The sequence below is a fragment of the Bos mutus genome, chromosome 4 (genome assembly GCF_027580195.1).
Source record: "Bos mutus isolate GX-2022 chromosome 4, NWIPB_WYAK_1.1, whole genome shotgun sequence".
In the NCBI taxonomy this organism is placed as follows: Eukaryota; Metazoa; Chordata; class Mammalia; order Artiodactyla; family Bovidae; genus Bos; species Bos mutus.
This window is the reverse complement of record NC_091620.1, coordinates 102,995,775-103,015,957: the sequence shown is the minus strand read 5'-3', so window position 1 is coordinate 103,015,957 and position 20,183 is coordinate 102,995,775. Positions and strand designations below refer to the sequence as shown.

Below are 20,183 nucleotides of genomic sequence, written 5' to 3'. Positions count from 1 at the left end.
CCCAGAGTCTCAATGTGCTTATTGCCTAAATGCCATCCATGGGGACACCTGGTTACATTCGAAGCGCACTTTTTTGTACTGCTCTCTGTTTTAGCCCCACGTTGAAGTCTTATTGTCCCAATGACATAGAAAAGCCATTTAAAATAAGCACTTTTGCTCTAGTACATCCTGCATGATGCAGAGCACCCCAGAGTGGTGGGTGTTCCAGTCCTTTCCCAGTTGGTGCTAGTGGTAAAGAACCCACCTGCCAATGCAGGAAACGTAAGAGACATGGATTCAATCCTTGGATTGGGAAGATTCAGCCCTTCCTAGTTTCCAACAAACCTGTCAGCATTTACTTGTTCACTGGCAGGGTTCTTCCGACTTCTGCCCCTCTATGCTTATTTGATGTGAGCAGGTGATAGCTGATGTGTTAAGGTATTTCACATCCTAATGACATTTTTGCGTGATAACATTTACAGTCCATGAAAACTCAATAGAATCAGATGTACATTGGTGTGAGGGTGAGTATTTGGAGCCAAGAGTAATTTTCATTCCAAACAATCAAAAATACATAGATTATTCTTGGGGTAATTGGCCCCAACTAGGGCATTGTGAGTGTCCAAGCATCCAGACTGTAGTAACTCATCCTCAGGCAGACTCCTTGTGTCTCTGAGGGTAAGACTGAGCACAAGTCACAGTCCTCCCAGCCTTACAGTAAATTCAGAAATCATCAGTGGGCAGAAAGACAAGTATCGTTACCTTAACACCTTGCTGTCCAATACCAGGGGCTCCTGGAGGACCATAGGGACCAGGGGGGCCAGGTTCACCCTGGAGGAAGAAACAGTGAGATGTTAGGTCAACTCCAGCATATTTGTTGGGCAGTTCTTAGATGTACAGTGCTGTGACAGGGGCTTGAGGGCATCAATACAGCCTAACACTCAGTCTCACGGTCTCCACCCTCACGTGTTTACCATCCAGTTGGACAGACAGCACAGACCCAGGTTGGAATTAGCCATGAGGCACAGTAGACCCAGATTCTAGGGTTCGTGAAAAAGTCTCCATTTAAATTCTTAAAATCAGAATTTTTAAAAAAACTTAATATTGATTATAGTAGTGAATCTAGTCTGGACCACATTTTCTTCATACCAACTCAGTTGAAATCTGTAATTTTAAACATTTTTATGGAGGAAAATCCCCAGAATTGCAGAAGTTTTTAGGATCCATGAAAAGTCATAATTTGGCCCTCATTCGTTTGGAACATCTTTATTAACTGCTTCTGGCAGACACATTTGTTTCCTACCCAATGATCATCCTCTCCCTTCTCTCTTCCCTGTTGTTATGAATCTGATCTGTTCAGGTCAGTGGGCAGGTATTCTTCACCCTCGGAGGTGTAAGATGAATGATAATCAGTCTAAATTAAGGGGAGAGTCTTCTTTCTCATTGCCACTGATGAGTCTGCATTAATCCTGTGGCTCAGTTCTGAGAAATGAGATGTGGGGACCTTATGGGATGCAAAGGGAAATTTTGCTTCTCCTTCTTTTGTTCCTTGGAGAGGTAATAGCTTGTCTTATAACCATGAGGCACCAATCTCCCAGATGAATGCCAATGGTTGATGAGGGTGAGGCAGAAAAAGTTTAGAAGAGCCTGGCTCCTGGACAGCCTCTCTGAGCTCCTGATCCGGTCCTGACTACCCACCTTCAAACACTCAGTTCACTCAACCAGAAGCATTCTTACGATTTGAGCTGCTGTTAGTCAGGATATTTGTTACTAGATAGCAGAAGCAGTTCAGTTAATACGGTCTACGAGGTGGCAGGCCCATCATGGAGCTTGGGTGTTATACAACTGAACGTGACCACGGCACTCAAACTCCTGCGTTTCATCAGTGAGGAAACGGAGTCCCAGAGGGATTATCTGGCCTGCACAAACTCACACCTCAGTATCACCCACAGGGATATGGGTCTTTGGGTCTTTCAGGCTTCTGGTCCTGTCATGTTGCCAGAGAAAAGGAGAGTGGCTGTGGATTGCCATTTCTTTTTTATAATGCTGATTTCTTCTGTTTAACAAAATAATGTGTTTTTTTTAATTGACACCAGCATGAGTTTAATTATGAAGTCTTATTCTCACGCTCAGGGAGTTCATATGTTCAGATGCCAGGCAGAGAGCAACAGAGAGCACAGTGGGGAGATCTGTGATTGCTTATGAGAATCTGACTCCTAGACATTTCATGAGATCAATTTTAAATTTTATGCCAGCTGCAAGAAACAAGGTAGTCAACTGATACTCAGAATTCACAATACTTCATCTTGCTGTCAACATAAGCTGAAGATATTAAGAAGAGGTTGCAAGAATACACAGAAGAACTGTACAAAAAAGATCTTCATTACCCAGATACACCACCATGGTGTATGCAGGTCACCTAGAACCAGACATCCTGGAACGCGAAGTCAAGTGGACCTTAGGAAGCATCACTACAAAGCTAGTGGAGATGATGGAATTCCAGCTGAGCTATTTCAAATCCTAAAAGATGATGCTGTGAAAGTGCTGCACTCAATATGTCAGCAAATTTGGAAAACTCAGCAGTGGCCACAAGACTGGAAAAGGTCAGTTTTGTTCCAATCCCAAAATAAGGCAATGCCAAAGAATGCTCAAACTACCACACAATTGCACTCATCTTACACGCTAGTAAAGTAATGCTCAAAATTCTCCAGTCCAGGCTTCAACAGTACGTGAACTGTGAACTTCCAGATGTTCAAGCTGGATTTAGAAAAGGCAGAGGAACCAGAGATCAAATTGCCAACATCCAGTGGATCATTGAAAAAGCAAGAGAGTTCCAAAAAAACATCCGCTTTTGCTTTCTTGACTATGCCAAAGCCTTTGACCAAAGCCTGTGATCCCCATGTGGATCCCAACAAACTGTGGAAAATTCTTAAAGAGATGGGAATTCCAGACTACCTGACCTGCCTCCTGAGAAATCTGTATGCAGGTCAAGAAGCAACAGTTAGAACTGGACATGGAACAACAGACTGGTTCCAAATAGGAAAAGGAGTACAGTCAAAGCTGTATATTGTCACCCTGCTTATTTAACTTCTATGCAGAGTACATCATGTGATATGCCATGCTGGATGAAGCACAAGCTGGAATCAAGATTGCCAAGAGAAATATCAATAACCTCAGATATGCAGATGACACCACAATTATTGCAGAAAGCAAAGAACTAAAGAGCCTCTTGATGAAAGTGAAAGAGGACAGTGAAAAAGTTGGCTTAAAACTCAACATTCATAAAACTAAGATCATGGCATCTGGTCCCATCACTTCATGGCAAATAGATGGGGAAACAATAGAAGCAGTGATAAACTTTATTTTGGGGGGCTCCAAAATCACTGCAGATGGTGACTGCAGCCATGAAATTAAAGACGCTTGCTCCTTGGAAGAAAAGTTATAACCAACCTAGACAGCATAGGTTGGTTAAAAAGCAGAGACATTACTTTACCAACATAGGTCCATCTAGTCAAAGCTATGGTTTTTCCAGTAGTCATGTATGGATGTGAGAGTTGGATGATAAAGAAAGCTGAGTACTGAAGAATTGATGCTTTTGAACTGTGGTGTTGGAGAAGACTCTTGACTGTAAGGAGGTCCAGCCAGTCCATCCTAAAGGAAATCAGTCCTGAATATTCATTGGAAGGACTGATGCTTGAAACTGAAACTCCAATACTTTGGCCACCTGATGTGAAGAACTGACTCATTGGAAAAGACCGTGATGCTGGGCAAGATTGAGGGAGGGAGGAGAAGGAAGACAGAGGATGAGATGTTTAGATGGCATCACCGACTCAAAGGACATGAATTTGAGTAATCTCCGGGAGCTGGTGATGGACAGGAGGCCTGGCATGCTGCAGTCCATGGGATCACAAAGAGTTGGACACGACTGAGCAACTGAACTGAACTGATACCATGGGCCTCAAGATGGAAGAAAGTCAGTGTTTAATACAACCTACTATTTTCAAGTAGTACTGCCCTAACTTTATATAGATTGTCTCACTTAATCTTCTAACCATCTTAGGAAATTGGTATTTTTTTCCCATTTTATGATGTAGGAATATCATCTCCTTTTTTAAATTCATTTTTAAGTATGCATGGTATCACAGGGGGAAAAACATGGCTTTTTCTTTCAGTCAGTCTAGTTGAATTCTGGTTCTCTAATTTATAAACAGTTTGAGCTTTTGCAAGATTCCCATATGCAAAATGAGGGTCATTATATTTACCCTGCAGCATTGTTGAAAGGATTCTAAATAGCATCTTAAAAATGTCTGAGTTGTAACCAGTCATGTGGTTGGCTGTATAACATTTGTAGAGCAATTTTTGCTCTCTAGACTTTAACTGAGCACCAGCCTGGTACCCAGAACCTCCTTACATAATTATAGACGTAAATCAGGTTGCACCTGTACTTTGCAGACACTTACAATCTGGCTGGAGAGATAAATGAATATAAAACAAAACACAAACATGTGAATTAGCTATAACAAAGGTATTAGCACAGCACACGAGACTCTAAGGCAGAAATGTTTAATTCTACCTTAAGGAATTGGGAAAGTTTTATGCAGTAGTGAAGATGTTTGCTCTGAACAAAAAAAAAGTATGAATCATATCTCATCTGGTAGAAAAAGGGGACAAAGTTTCAGGAAAAGGAGAGACTATGGTGTGAAATGTTCTGGGCACAGTGAGCAGCTCTGTGGGCTCAGGCAGACAGGAATGAAGGTGATGGTAGGGTCGCTGTGCAGAGCCGCACTGCCCATGAGAAATATACGAAGAAACACATTTAAAACTTTTAATTTTCCAGAAAGTAATAATAGATTTTACTTAACCCAGTGTATCCAAAATGTTATCTTTTCAGCATAAGCAATACAAAACTCTTAGTAATGATTTTATTTTCCATTATTTTTAATGTGGTGTCTTCAAAATCCTATGCGTGTTTAATACTTATGGCACATGTCAGTTCGGACTAGCCACATTTCAAGTGCTCAGAAGTCATGTGTGGCTACTCTATATTTTTAATTTATTTTTAATTGGAGGAAGATCCCCTGGAGGAGGGAGCATGGCACCCCCCCTCCAGTATTCTTGCCTGGAGAATCCCATGGACAGAGAACTATAGTCCATAGGGTCTCACAGAGTCAGACACAACTGAAGTTACTTAGCCTGCCTGCCTGGAGGATACTTGCTTTACAGTATTGTGTTGGTTTCTGCCATACATCAACACGAATCAGCCATAGGCATATATGTGTCCCCTCCCTCTTGAAACTTCCACCTCCCAGCTCATCCCACCCTTCTAGGTATTCACAGAGCACAGGGTTTGAGCTCCCTACATCATACAGCAGATTCCTACCAGCTATCAGTTTTATATATGGCAATATATGTGTTTCAGTGCTACTCTCTCTGTTCATCCCACCTCTCCTTTCCTGAACAGCACAGATTTAGAGTGATTAAAGAGGCTGGAGGCTCAGGTCAGAACCATGGAGAGCACCGACACTTAAGTCAGGTGGGAATGAAAGAAGATAGCATCTTGGGATCTGCAGAAGACAGTGGTCAAGAAAACTTAGGTGGGGGGCGGTGTTTGCTGACAAAGCCAGTATAAAAGAAGTCAGGTAAAAGAGAATTTCAAAAGGAACTCATTGTTTCCAAAGACAAAGTGATAATCTTCTACTTGCAAACCTGATCATCTTTCAGCATTCCCTCCATATGTCAAGTGAGAGCCTACAAGTCATTCTTAACATCTCTCACTTTCTTACCCATAGAATGCAGTGCATCATCAGCACCTAGCAATGTTCTCCTAACTCTCAAATCCCCCACCTCTGTGTGCCTCTCTAGTCTACGCCAAAGTAATATCATTTCCTGCTCAGATTACAACAGTGTTAATACTCTACATGCATCCATTCTAGCACATTCTAATTTACTCTCCCACCCATCCATTGCTGCCAGAGCAATCTTCTAATAGTAATCCGAATAAGGCCCTTCAAGTCCTTTCCCTCTGCTCTTAGGGTAAGGACAGAGCTCCTTCTAAAGCTTGTGAGCCCCTGCATGGTGTGATGCTGCGGTGTGCAAAACTTTTCACTAGCCACCCTAGCATTTGGCCTTTGTTCAGTTCTCTGTCCTTGCCATGCTCCCTGCTGCCCCAGGACCTTTGCGTGTGCTATTGTCTCCATCTGGGATGTGGTTACCTCTCTCTTTTCCTAGTTAGTCTTTATTAATCCCTCAGATATTACTTTAAGCAGCATGGCTTCAGGGAGGCCCTCTCTGGTCAGGTGAAATCCCTATTCTAGAGACACTGATAGCATCATTTCTCCTTTTTCTGAGCATTCATTACAGTTGCAGCTTTGCATTTTTACATGTGTTAATATGTCTTCCCATAGACTGTGAGGAGGGTGTCATGATTTTGCTCAGCTTTCCATTCTCAGTGTTTGCCTAGTTGATATTAACTACTCAACCATCCAGGCCTCAAACATTTACTGAACAGCAACTAAAGAGCAGGTATTGTGCCAGCTGCTAGGGGTGAACAAAACAAGAACTTGGTCTAGGCAGAGGGAGTTGGGGGTTTGGAATTGTTCCTCTGGCATTCCCACTGGTTTACTTAGATTTTCAGCTAAGAGCAACTGTGCATACATTACACAGTGATATCAAGTCCTTATCACATTTTCTCCTGCAAACTTACCCAGACACCATTAATCATTTTTTTAAGTTGAAGTCATAATGAAACCCCAATAGATGGTATAAGGTTACACTGTATGGAAAGTTTGGCTTGGAAATCCAGCACCCCTTATTCCTGGAACTGGCTCTAACCAAAGTCAGTATCTTTCATATCCCTAAAATAATAAATAATGAGTGGTTGTTCAAGACTGGATTTTTTGAGAACAGAACTTTACCTTTTCTAAAACAATACAATTATGGATCATTTAGTCATACCTTGGACTCTTAACATTAGACAGATATTTAGCAACTTCTTTTCATCATTTCCCAGATATGGATAACACCAACTTTAATACTTTAAGTCTTGTGACAAGTATTCTCATACTTTCCCAGTGGAAGGAAATGATGAATGAGTGTTTTGTAAGGTGCAAAATGGTTCAAGTATGCACAAAATGGGCTTCCCAGGTGGCGCTGGTGGTAAAGAACCTGCCTGCTATGGAGGAAATGTAAGAGATGTGGATTCAATCCCTGGGTCGGGAAGATGCCCTGGAGGAGGGCATGGCAACCTACTCCAGTATTCTTGCCTGGAGAATCCCACGGACAGAGGAGCCTGGCAGGCTACAGTAGATCACAAAGAGTTGGATACGACTCAAGCACTTAGCATGCACGCATGCACAAAATTCACTCTTAGCTGAAACTCAATGATGTGATTACTATATTAAAAGGCTTGGGAAAAAAATAAAAGCCCTTTTTTAGAAAGGAATGAAAAGCAGGGGAATGGTGGAGACAGGAAACTAACATTTATCAGATCTTGTTAAGTCAAGCTCTATTTTTAGTTCCTAATTTTTCTTTCAGAGAAGTGTTATTTAATAAGAGGCTTATTTTTAGAAAATGTACCAGGCCAACTCTGTTCTACATTAATGAAAAAGGTTGTCAAAATATTTAGCTGCCTAATTATTGCCAACACATGTGGCACTTACTATGTAACAGGTGCTGTTCTAAGTGCTTTTCATGTATTAACTCATGTGATACTCAGAACAATTCTACTATTGACCCATTACGTGGATGAGAAAACTGAGGCACGAGGAGGAAAAGTTCCCCAGATCAGAGAGCTAACACAGTATAGGGCTGGATCTGAACCCCAGCAGTCTAGCTTTAGAGCGAGTGCTAATAACCACCATGCAAAAGTGCCTCTTAGGGCTTCTCAATTCTTAAAGTAATTAAAAAATCATTTGATTACAGACTAAATTTATATCTTTATTTTAGTATTAAAAACACACACGTCACAGAGTTACAATCTCCCCATAGTTGAAGATTCATCATATGAAGACAAAGAATCTAACATAAAAATAAGCCAAGAGAAAGTATACTTTTACAAGCTAACATATATGCCCCTTCAGGCACATAAAGTTGGCTTGGATTAGTGCTGTCACTGAATCAGTGGTAAAGTTCATCTAAATTATATTTGGCAATACTATGATCACACAGTGTAACTCTACATATAAAGCAATTGTTAACCAACTGCACTGAATTTGGACCATGATTATTTAAAATCTCCAGTTGCAATATTTTTTGAATAATATCTAGTTGGATAAGAAAAAAGACCACTGTCCATATTCCCCACCTACTTATGCTTTTCAAACAAGAAAAAAACCCATAGTAATGAAGAAACGGTGGAGGATGTGATGAAAACTGTAGTGCTGTAGCAGATTTTAGTAACTCAGCTCCTTTTCTTAATTGCTACTAGGTTAAATCACATGGCACTGAAAATATTCAACTATGTTTGACTTACCAAAAGGATGATTCATATGTTTCAATCTGTTAGGAAAGTCGTATTTAATTATACGATAAAATCTAAGGAAATGTGTGTCATTTTCCCTAAAAGGAAGGACTACTCCACAGTCCATCAGTAGAGCTTTTAAGAATCTCAGATTTGGTGGACACTCTTAGGACGCCTCCAGCACAAAATGAGTTGCTAGAAACTACTCAGGGTGAACCCTCTCCATAAATCCGAGAAGGACGTCAATTTACAGAGAGATGACAGGTTCGTAACAGTGTGACATGTTTCCTAAAAACTTACTCTTGGAGACCGGGGGCAGAGGAAAGTGACAAGAGTTACTGTTGAAAGAGTACACAGTTTATATTAAAATGATGAAAAAATTTTGTAAAGTGATGACAGTTACACAATACTGTGAATGTATTTGATACCACTGAATTGTATGCTTACGAATGGTTAAAATGATAAATAGTATATGTACTTTCAGTTCAGTTCAGTTCAGTTCAGTCTCTCAGTCGTGTCCAACTCTTTGCGACCCCATGAATCGCAGCACACCAGGCCTCCCTGTCCATCACCAACTCCCGGAGTTCACTCAGACTCACGTCCATCGAGTCAGTGATGCCATCCAGCCATCTCATCCTCTGTCGTCCCCTTCTCCTCCTGCCACCAATCCCTCCCAGCATCAGAGTCTTTTCCAATGAGTCAACTTTTTGCATCAGGTGGCCAAAGTACTGGAGTTTCAGCTTTAGCATCATTCCTTCCAAAGAAATCCCAGGGCTGATCTATTTCAGAATGCACTGGTTGGATCTCCTTGCAGTCCAAGGGACTCTCAAGAGTCTTCTCCAACACCACAGTTCAAAAGCATCAATTCTTTGGCACTCAGCTTTCTTCACAGTCCAACTCTCACATCCATACATGACCACAGGAAAAACCATACCCTTGACTAGATGGATCTTTGTTGGCAAAGTAATGTCTCTGCTTTTCAATATGGTATCTAGGTTGGTCATAACTTTCCTTCCAAGGAGTAAGCATCTTTTAATTTCATGGCTGCAGTCACCATCTGCAGTGATTTTGGAGCCCAAAAAAATAAAGTCTGGCACTGTCTCCACTGATTCCCCATTTATTCCCCATGAAGTGATGGGACCAGATGCCATGATCTTTGTTTTCTGAATGTTGAGTTTTAAGGCAACTTTTTCACTGTCCTCTTTCACTTTCATCAAGAGGCTTTTTAGTTCCTCTTCACTTTCTGCCATAAGGGTGGTGTAATCTGCATATCTGAGGTTATTGATATTTCTCCTGGCAATCTTGATTCCAGCTTGTGCTTCTTCCAGCCCAGCATTTCTCATGATGTACTCCGCATATAAGTTAAATAAGCAGGGTGACAATATACAGCCTTGACGTGTTCCTTTTCCTATTTGGAACCAGTCTGTTGTTCCGTGTTCAGTTCTAACTGTTGCTTCCTGACCTGCATACAAATTTCTCAAGAGGCAGGTCAGGTGGTCTGGTATTCCCATCTGTTTCAGAATTTTCCACAGTTTATTGTGATCCACACAGTCAAAGGCTTTGGCATAGTCAATAAAGCAGAAATAGATGTTTTTCTGGAACTCTCTTGCTTTTTCCTGATCCAGCGGATGTTGGCAATTTGGTCTCTGGTTCCTCTGCCTTTTCTAAAATCAGCTTGAACATCTGGAAGTTCACAGTTCACATATTGCTGAAGCCTGGCTTGGAGAATTTTGAGCATGACTTTACTAGCATGTGAGATGAGTGCAATTGTGCGGTAGTTTGAGCATTCTTTGGCATTGCCTTTCTTTGGGATTGGAATGAAAACTGGCCTTTTCCAGTCCTGTGGCCACTGCTGAGTTTTCCAAATTTGCTGGCATATTGAGTGCAGCACTTTCACAGCATCATCTTTCAGGATTTGAAATAGCTCAACTGGAATTCCATCACCTCCACTACCTTTGTTCATAGTGATGCTTTCTAAGGCCCACTTGACTTCACATTCCAGGATGTCTGGCTCTAGGTCAGTGATCACACCATCGTGATTATCTGGGTCATGAAGATCTTTTTTGTACAGTTCTTCTGTGTATTCTTGCCATCTCTTCTTAATATCTTCTGCTTCTGTTAGGTCCATACCATTTCTGTCCTTTATCAAGCCCATCTTTGCATGAAATGTTCCCTTGGTATCTCTAATTTTCTTGAAGAGATCTCTAGTCTTTCTCATTCTGTTGTTTTCCTCTATTTCTTTGCATTGATCGCTGAAGAAGGCTTTCTTATCTCTCCTTGCTATTCTTTGGAACTCTGCATTCAGATACTTATATCTTTCCTTTTCTCCTTTGCTTTTCACTTCGCTTCTTTTCACGGCTATTTGTAAGGCCTCCCCAGGCAGCCATTTTGCTTTTTTGCATTTCTTTTCCATGGGGATGGTCTTGATCCCTGTCTCCTCTACAATGTCACAAACCTCATTCCATAGTTCATCAGGTACTCTATCTATCAGATCTAGTCCCTTAAATCTATTTCTCACTTCCACTGTATAATCGTAAGGAATTTGATTTAGGTCATACCTGATTGGTCTAGTGGTTTTAGCATAATTTAAAAAACTCACTCTTAGAATAAACTTGATTTTCCCTGCTGCAATGTTGCTGGTAATTCCAACTTACTTGAATTAATTAAGAACGCTGATACAATTAAAAAAAAAAATAAAAACCTCTGACATCCTTCTGAAGACACTGCAGTAACTGAATCTGTCCCACATTAGTGCCCCACCTGACTGGGCATGTGGGTTAGCCTCAGCACCCTTTTAAGGGAAACACGGGCAGCACTTGGCTTCCTTGATCCATCAGAGCTTTCCTCTTGGCAGCCTCGGCACACTCATGCGCACATTCATACGCACGCGCGGCATGCCTCATCTGCTGAGGACCATATGTGTCAGATATTTGGGGAGGAAAATCATATCTTGAAGCCAGTGGCTGACACACCACATGTCCTGGCAACCACTTGAAGTTGTCAGTATCAGTGGTCTCACATCAAATGAGTGAATATGTTCATTTAGAATCCTGGTGGGCAGATAGGCATGTGGGTCAAAGCCCTTTCCACAACAAGTATCGCTGGATTACTAACGATTCTTTCCCGGGCCCGGACAGGAATAGTATTTAGAGTTTGACATCCCTGAAGAAAAAGACAGTCACACAGTTTGGCAGCTCGGCTCTGATTATCCATTAGACAGATACTTGTCATTAAAATTGTAAAGTGATTCTTCGCTTTACACTGCTATGCACCAAGCAGTCACAACTTTGTTCAAAGGTATGAGCCTGCCAGGAGAACCAGAAGGCCCATTATTGGTTTTGGACAACTGGAAAAGCTGACATGTTTGAGTACCTTGAACTTAAAATGCTTTATTTACTTGAAGCCAAAAATGTAGTCATTCTGTTATTAAGAGATCTGTGGACTTAAAAAAACATTTTCTGTTTGGTTAATTATTCTCTGCTGGCAACTGTTGAGGTCTACATGTTTCACCTGATTTCCTTCCCATCAAGTTATAAAGAATTATATCCTATTAGAAATCATCATTTTCCAGTGGTTGAAAGCAATATCATGACGTTAGGGTATTTTTAGGCCTTTGAGTTGTGTGAGACCTGAAATAAAACTACCCAAAGTTCTAGTATAAGGAGAAAGTTTCAGCTTCTTCATGGTTGTTCATATATGTGGTATTTGAACTATTTCCAAACCATAGCTGAAATATTAGTGATGTTCAGTAGGTCGATCTACTAAAGCTACTAAGCTAACTTTAAGTCAAAACAATTATTTAAATATTAATACTATAAAGGCAAAACTAAGAATTTTTGGTTTTGATCTTGCCGCAGGGCATTAGGGATCCTACTTCCCTGACCAGGAATCAAACCTTCACCCCCTGCAGTGGGAGTGTAGAGTCTTAACCACTGGATCCCCCAGGGAAGTCCCAGAATGTATTTTTAAAATTACTAAATCTTCATGGGGCTTCCCTGGTGGCTCAGTGTAAAGAATCCACCTGCTAATGCAGGAGACACGGGTTCAATCCCTAGGTTGGCAAGATCCCCTGGAGAATGAAATGGCAACCCATTCTGGTATTCTTGCCTGGGAAATCCCATGGACAGAGGAGCCTGATATTCTGCAGTCCATGGGGTCACAAAGAGTCAGACATGACTTAACAACTAAACAACAGCAACAAATCATCATTTATGATATATATATATTCTAGTGAAAATAGTGACATTATAAAAAAAAACATAAAATTCTAAGTTTATATATCTGAAACTGTGGGGGAGAAAACAATTAAGTTCCATGCCTGACTCAGGAGTAAGTGGAATTATAAATAAGGTATCAGGTCATTGAATGTACAAGAAGCTTTTGAGGGGTTATGTCAACACTGTCCTGTTTCTATATATTATCCTAATATCTTGGAAGAATGGTCAAAATTCCTGACTTTTGCACCCTTCTCTCTGATTCCTCTACAATCCCTTGTCACTGCCCTTCCCCCAATCTCTCAAACATTTCCAAAACCCTCAAAATTGACAATCTAGGTGATTCCATAGGTCCTACCTGTTTGACCTGTCTGCAGTATGATACTGTTGACAGCTCATTCCATGTAAGACCACTTCCTCATTCTTTCATTCAACAAATGCTTATTTTCTGCTGATCTTAAACATGACTGTAGATATCATAATTTTTTTCTCTCTCAGATACGATAGTGGTACTCCTGAACTGTTGTCTCTAGATTTCCTGGTTTGGGTTTTTTCAAAATTGTAGTGGACCTGTATACATCTGTCTAATTCCTCTGCCAGTGGTTCGTATCTGAAAGAGGACTGACCATGTTTAAAGGTAGAGTGCACGAAAGCTATAAAGAATCTTGATTAGTACTCTTCCAGCTACAATGTATAGACGCATTCCTAGTAGCTGTTGTCAAGATAACCACTCCTATTTTAAACACTAACCTCTTTTCATAGAGCATTTTGAAGAAAATGGGTCGTTGTGTAGGGATGTTTACTAGCTTTACAATTTTAATTTCAAGATCTGTACATTTAACTTTCATTTACTTAATTTCCTTATAAGAACATCAACTCCTTAAAGAAGTATCTGTTGTGCTTGGGAACCTCAAAAAATGAGAAGGAACCATGACAGAGGTAGATAAGGAGGAGTAGGCTGTCCAAGAGTCATGTACAGTGGGCTAAATGCTTCATTTGCCCCCAATTCCACTAAAACCTACGTCTCACTTATTCATTAATACTAGGTCTGTTGTTTATTTTGGGTGCGTAGATGGATGTTTGATTCACCAGTGATTATTTACTCTGACCCTATCTATTTATTAAATTGGACCAGACTGGCACTGCCTCTAAGTTTTTGTAACATCTCAGAAGCTAAACTGAACATAAAGTAAGAGTACTTTGAGTTTCTTACGCTTGAGTACCACACGAGAAGATACTGGTGTGGGAGTGTGGCGGGGGTGGGGGGTGGATCCCTAAAGAAAAATGTATGAACAGCCTCAAGTAGAACAATGAAAGAAGTTAAAAGAAGGGAGGCAATCCATCTATTGAAAGAAATCAATGTATAATATAAATATCACAGCAGTTTTAAGTTGTTTGAGGATTAGCATGTGTTACTTTGACACAAGGGGTAATTCCTAAAGCCCTTTTGGCCCTAGCACTGAGCTCTCATGCTAGAATATTTCAGCAAGTCATAAGCTATCTCATGCTCAGACCACAGGGAGCAGTCCCTCCTCCCAGAGCACAAAGAGGGTCTTCTTGCAAACAGCAGATCTGGGTGAGATTGGAGATGAAAACATCCTTCAGAAATAACCTCAGAAGGACATCAAGAAATGGCAAATATTACCCAGTGTGGGCTTGGCACACCCAGCATTCTACTATGTTTATTTGTTCCAAGCTAATTTTGGTTACTTGTTCTCTGTAATTTGAAAGGCCTGCCAGTCTCGAGCCATTCTTTCTAGTTATTGGAGGGCCCACTCTATGACTGGATGGAGTGGCTGCCTGACCCACAGCAGCCCTTGGGAGGTGGCGTAGGGTTCGGAGGCCTTCAGTTTTTACAGAGAAAGAGTGTGGTGTCAGTTTGGGCCTAAGGATGTGGCTTCTCAGACACTTGTGCGATGACAGTTCTAATTGATTTTAGAGACTGATGGGATGATATTCTTATGAATAGCACTCTTGACCCTCATCTCATGTCTGGGAAAGGCTGAGGTGGCCTCAAAGGCTTCATTCTGAGAAAGATCTATGTTTTGTTTCTAAGGTAACAAGGTCATTTAGGGCAGAATAGGAGGTACTTTACATATGGAAACTATTAATGACAGAAATGATGTATGAAACAGGGCCAGAATCACATTTTTCTTTGATTTCACACATGCTATTTTTTCCTTTTATTCTTTGGCCACCTTTTCTGCAAAGCCTTTGATGAAGAAAACCCAACCACTGGAGCCACAGAACAGGATTGTCATTCATGAGAGAGACTATTCATAATTTCACATTCATAGATAGGCCTCATCTAGAAACTCCCATGGAATCTTTGCAAATGTTACAAGTCCAAAGGTTTCTATTTTAAGATCTCATAAGAAACAAAATATTTGAAAACGCACATTACTGGTTTCTTTTTCCCATGAGAGTCCTCTCTTTCTTTCCTTGCATTTTCAGATGAACATTATAACCAAGTAGACTATAACTCAACAGACTATTGTGGTGTGGTGTTTAGTCACCAAGTCATGTCCGACTGTAGCCCACCAGGATCCTCTGTCTATGGGATTTTTTCTGGCAAGTATACTGGAGTGGGTTGACATTTCCTTCTCCAGGGGATCTTCCCGACCCAGGGATCAAACCCAGGTCTCCTGCACTACAGGCAGATTCTTTACTGACTGAACTACTAGGGAAGCCCCAATAGACTCTTGTTTCCAGCCATTTAATGATAATTTTACATTAAATGTCTTCACCACAATTTTGGAGGGAAAAAAGAAATTTTTAAAAGAGAGGCTCTTGAAAAGTTGAAGTCCTCAGCTACTTTTGGAAAAATGACTCCTCTTATGGCAAAGTTGTGAAAGTCAAGAATGAAGTGTTACGTCAGAAAATTACAGCCGGCTTCAAAATACTTTACTCATTATATTTTCTTTCTAAGAATTAATGCCTTGTTAGAATTAAAAGCTAAATTCTGTGGAAATAAACTCATTTTAAAAGAAAACTCTAAGTAGTAATCGTATGAGACATGAAGAGACATGATCTAGCAATCACGTTCTTACATGAACTGCCGTCAGCCATCTCCTGAAGTTGCATGTCCGGCTCCCAGCCCAGCATCTCCACAGATGCCCTGACTTCCAGACTTCACTTCTCATTTTCCAAAATAACAGCTTTGGGCTGGTATGATTTCTAATATCCTTCGTGACTCAAAATATCTATAATTCTATCACTGTTGCAAACTTCAAATCTGATACCTGGTTTTAAGCCTCTTTTTCATGAGCAGGTGAAAATTATTGTCTTAGGTGACCAGAGAATGTCAAGAAATAATATATGGATGTCCCTATATGCAGGATTTTTTTTTTTTCCCCCTGGCTGCAGGACTTTTACCTACGGCCAAAGCAATTTTGTAAAAAAACTTCTACTCAGTATTCAAAAGAGCCATTTCTTTCCCCCAGAGAGAATTAATCCTAGGCAAGGACTGGAAAAGAGAGTTTCCCCAGTTGAAGCTTAAGCACACACCCGCTGAGAAGCTCATTCTGTTTTAATTTGCCAATTAAAACTGCCCTGGGAAATCACGCGTTGTCATTATCTCATTAAAAATGCTATGTGTGACCTTCCCTCACCTCTCTCTGCAAAAAGAACATTCAAGTAGCCCACCGGCTCCCCACAACTTAAATTTAAGAGCACCCTTAAAAGACTGGCTTTACCTAGGGTCCTCTGGGGTCCATCATCTGCTCTTATTACTACCATAAATTCTACGGATCTCCAATCACTAACTCAAAATGTTTACTGGGTATTTACTGTATCTGAAATTTTCTAAGCATTGAGAAGAGTTTAAAAGGCACTAAAATGCCTGTTTTCTGCAAATTAATGGCAAGTCTCATTGGAAAATAGGATCTTATAAACTGGTCTTTTAGAGATCCCTTCTATCTCGTCTTTTGGTTCTATCTGACTTTTATTCAACCCCACCCTGGCTGTCTTGCCTGGTTATCTGTGGAATGAATTACAAGGCTGATACGGAGAGTTGAGATTGAAAGTGTTAGTTGCTCAGTCATGTCCGACTCTTTGCAACCCCATGGACTGTAGCCCACCAGGCCCCTCTGTCCATGGAGGAGTGGGTAGCCATTCCCTTCAATCCCAACCCAGGGATTGAACCCTGGTCTCCTACATTGCAGGCAGATTCTTTACTATCTGAGCCACAGGGTTACACTCTTTAAATTAAAAAGCTTAATTTTTGTTGATATGAAAGTTATAAATCCCCTTTACTTATCAGTTGTATACTGAGTTCACATTACCTGTGGGCAATAGAGTGATTTCAATTGTGTTATTTATTACTACTTTTCAATTTCTAGTGAGTCATAAAATGACTAAAAGCTTGGAGTAAGATGGAAACTCTACAGAAATTCTGGATAATGGCTTACATTTAATAATGCCCCTTTGAGTAATATAATAATAATAAATGAAAAACTATGACACTAGCATCCTACATAGACTTAAACATGATTCTTTGTGTGACACCTGCAGATTATTACGTTTTCCAAAAGATTCATCCTCAAAGAATCCACGGACTCCTGCTTAATAAAAACATGTAGCCCCATAGGTCAATAGGGGAAAGGCACTCTGCCTATCCGTAACCGACGGGGATGATTACCTTATTGCCTTGAAATCCCTTCGGGCCTGGATCCCCAGGAGGTCCAGCGATGCCCTGCTCCAGGATGAAGACCAAGAATTAGTTCTGCATACAAAAGGCCAACGCGGAGTGAATCGTTCATAAGGGTCCCTAGAGATCCTGGAGTTGAAGTCAGGACTGTCTGACTCAGAGTTAAGTGAAGGTTACACACATGGAGAAATGGGATGAGATAAAATTCCCTGTGTCAAACACATAGCTTCTAAAATAGTACCTAAGCTGACAGCGAACATTTATTGATGAGCTATTCATTTTCTAAACCTGTGCTTCCAACATTATTCCTGTTCTGGACCACTTTCTGGAAAGATTTTGATTAAACAACAGCTTTTAAAAATATGTATTAATATCCACGGCATATAACTGAAAATTGGAGTGTCCAATGACCCTTTGATAATAATCAGTTATTGCCCTGCCCTGACACAATTCCAGACCAGAACAAAGAAGATGATGGTTAACAAGATGCCATCTAGGAAATTGGGGTAAAGGTATAATTTTCAGTAGACTTTTTGAAATGCTGAAATTAGCTCTTTACGCATACACACAGTCCTCCCATTACAAGTTTAGACAAGGCAAGTCCCCAAACTGGAAAAAACTGATTCAAATCATTTTCTGGAAGAATCATTGCATGTTATTGAGCAGTGACTATTTATGATGGAACAATACAAATGCTGTAATTTAGATAAAATGCATAGCTTTCCCAGCAGCAGTGCAAACATAGGTACATTCTGTTTTCAATTGCTTTGACATTATGCTTTTATCTTCCTAGACTCTAATTTTTTTGTTTTTGTTAACTTTTACTCTTTAGCTACTCACTAAGTAGACTCACCTGCTGGTAACTATCTTGAGGGAGCCTGGATTAGTTATTCAAAATATTAGAGCATCAGTTTTCAAACTTTGTTTCACACTGTAATTACCTGGGAATCTTTTGACTAAATTGGTAGAGGGTACAAGTGGGCAAAGGGATTTTAAAAGCTTCCTAGATGATTCTAATACAGACTTAGATTTGGTTTTCACTCCCTTACCTGAATTCCTCTGGGTCCCTTTAGTCCATTTGGTCCTGGGGATCCCTGTGAAATAAAATTAGTAGTAAGATACTCTAAATATCTATTTAGTTTGCAGTGATCTTAGGTGGCACAGAAGGGACTTTATTCTCAGTAATGGCCAGTCTTTGCAGCTTATCCAAACATCAGATTCATTGTTAACAAAATGATAATTATTAACAAGCCACCTTGGTTTCCAGTTTTCCTTTAGTAAGAAAATCCATGAAACCACAATTTTGGATTAAGTCTTTGCCTGTATATATTTGACATTTTGATCAGAATTTTTAAAGTGTATTTCTTAAGAATTCTTAGAAAGCAGTATACTTTGTGGAATACTGTATTCTTCCAACAAGGCAATATCAGTTAAATTAAGTGAGTTTCCACAATGTATACATCACTCTTTTCCCCATCTTCAGGACATGGAACTTGGCAAAACACAGTTTATACTTAATACTCTTCTAACAAAATATTTCAATGTGTCTGTTAACTAGGAAGCCCTTTAAAGTTTCTTTTTATAAGAGTATAATCTAGTCTCTCTTTTCTAATTTTTTTAATTACCAAAATGTAACCTATTTATAATAGTTATACCATGACAATTATAGAAAAAAGTAAATTCATGGACAACAATCACACAGAGGCAACTGCTGTTAACATTTTAGGCATATTTTCATACAATATTGTTCCCAATAGATTTTTTTCTTTAAATAATTTGATCAAAATGTATATCAAATTTTGTGTCCTACTTATCTGGTCTTCCATTCGGTCAAAAATATTTTGCATGTCATTAAAAACTCTTAGTAAATGGAATAATATCTAAGAATGTGAATCTATCATAATTATAATTACTCATTTCCCCAGTTTTGACATTTGTTTCCGATGATTTCTATTGTTAGCAATATTATAGTGAATATCTGTGTGTATAAATCTCTGTTCAACTTCTGATTTATCCCTGAGGATAATTTCCCAGAAGATGATGATTGGCAAAGAACTTGAAGCACATTTAAGGCTCTCTCTCACTTTCTTTTGTCTCTCCACATATGGAAAGATAAAGGAACATTTCCTCCATAAAGTGTGTTCAGATTTCCATTCCCACTACCTGAGTAGAGAGAATACATCTTCATTTTATAGAACCCCCATCAATACTGAGTATTATGTATTACTTTATATTTTTAATATTTTATTGCTAAAATATTTTAATGTTTTAAATTTTACTTCTCTGACTGCTTATATGTTCATTTATTATCCATTTATATTTTCTGTTTTATGTTTTTTCCTGTTCTTTGTACATTTTACATGTAAACTTACATGAACTCATTATGTCAAGGACATTATATTTCTTTGACTTTAGACATGCCTTTTTTCAGATTTTTACATCTCTGATATTGGAATACATGATACAATCAATGCCATCTTACATTTATAGTCAGTACTTTTCTTTCTTTCTAGCACTGAAAATAATAGGGCATTTAACAATCCCTGGCATCTTAGTCAATGAACAACTTTAAATCTTTGTCAGCCATTTTTATTTCACAGAGTTTTCCCAGTTATTGTTCGACTTTCATTTCTGTTCCGTGTGTCCCTTCTTCAGTATTTTCAAGTCCATGTCCATCTCCCGTTTTCAGTTATTCTCTGGGAAGAATCCATTCATTATCACACCTTTCATTTTTCCCAGAGATAATTACCTAGCCTACATTTTTCAGATTCACCTGTCCTTTAACACTACAGTAGTTTAAAAGCTTTCAGAAAGTTCAAGCTATTTAAAGTGTTTTTAATAGGCCAGGGTCACTATTTTCTGCTTTTCTTCTTACCTTCTGCCT

The 20,183-nt window shown here is 39.7% G+C and overlaps 1 protein-coding gene across 1 annotated transcript in view; it reads right to left on the bottom strand.

Moving 5' to 3' along the window:
• Nucleotides 1–20,183, bottom strand: part of COL28A1 (collagen type XXVIII alpha 1 chain) — a 182,446-nt gene that overhangs the window by 133,417 nt on the left and 28,846 nt on the right. Inside the window, exons 10-12 of the mRNA XM_070368820.1 lie at nt 18,349–18,393; nt 17,291–17,344; nt 742–810 (exon numbers count right to left, since the gene is read on the bottom strand). Coding sequence (XP_070224921.1) covers nt 742–810; nt 17,291–17,344; nt 18,349–18,393 — 168 coding nt within the window. The remainder of the gene's footprint in view (nt 1–741; nt 811–17,290; nt 17,345–18,348; nt 18,394–20,183) is intronic.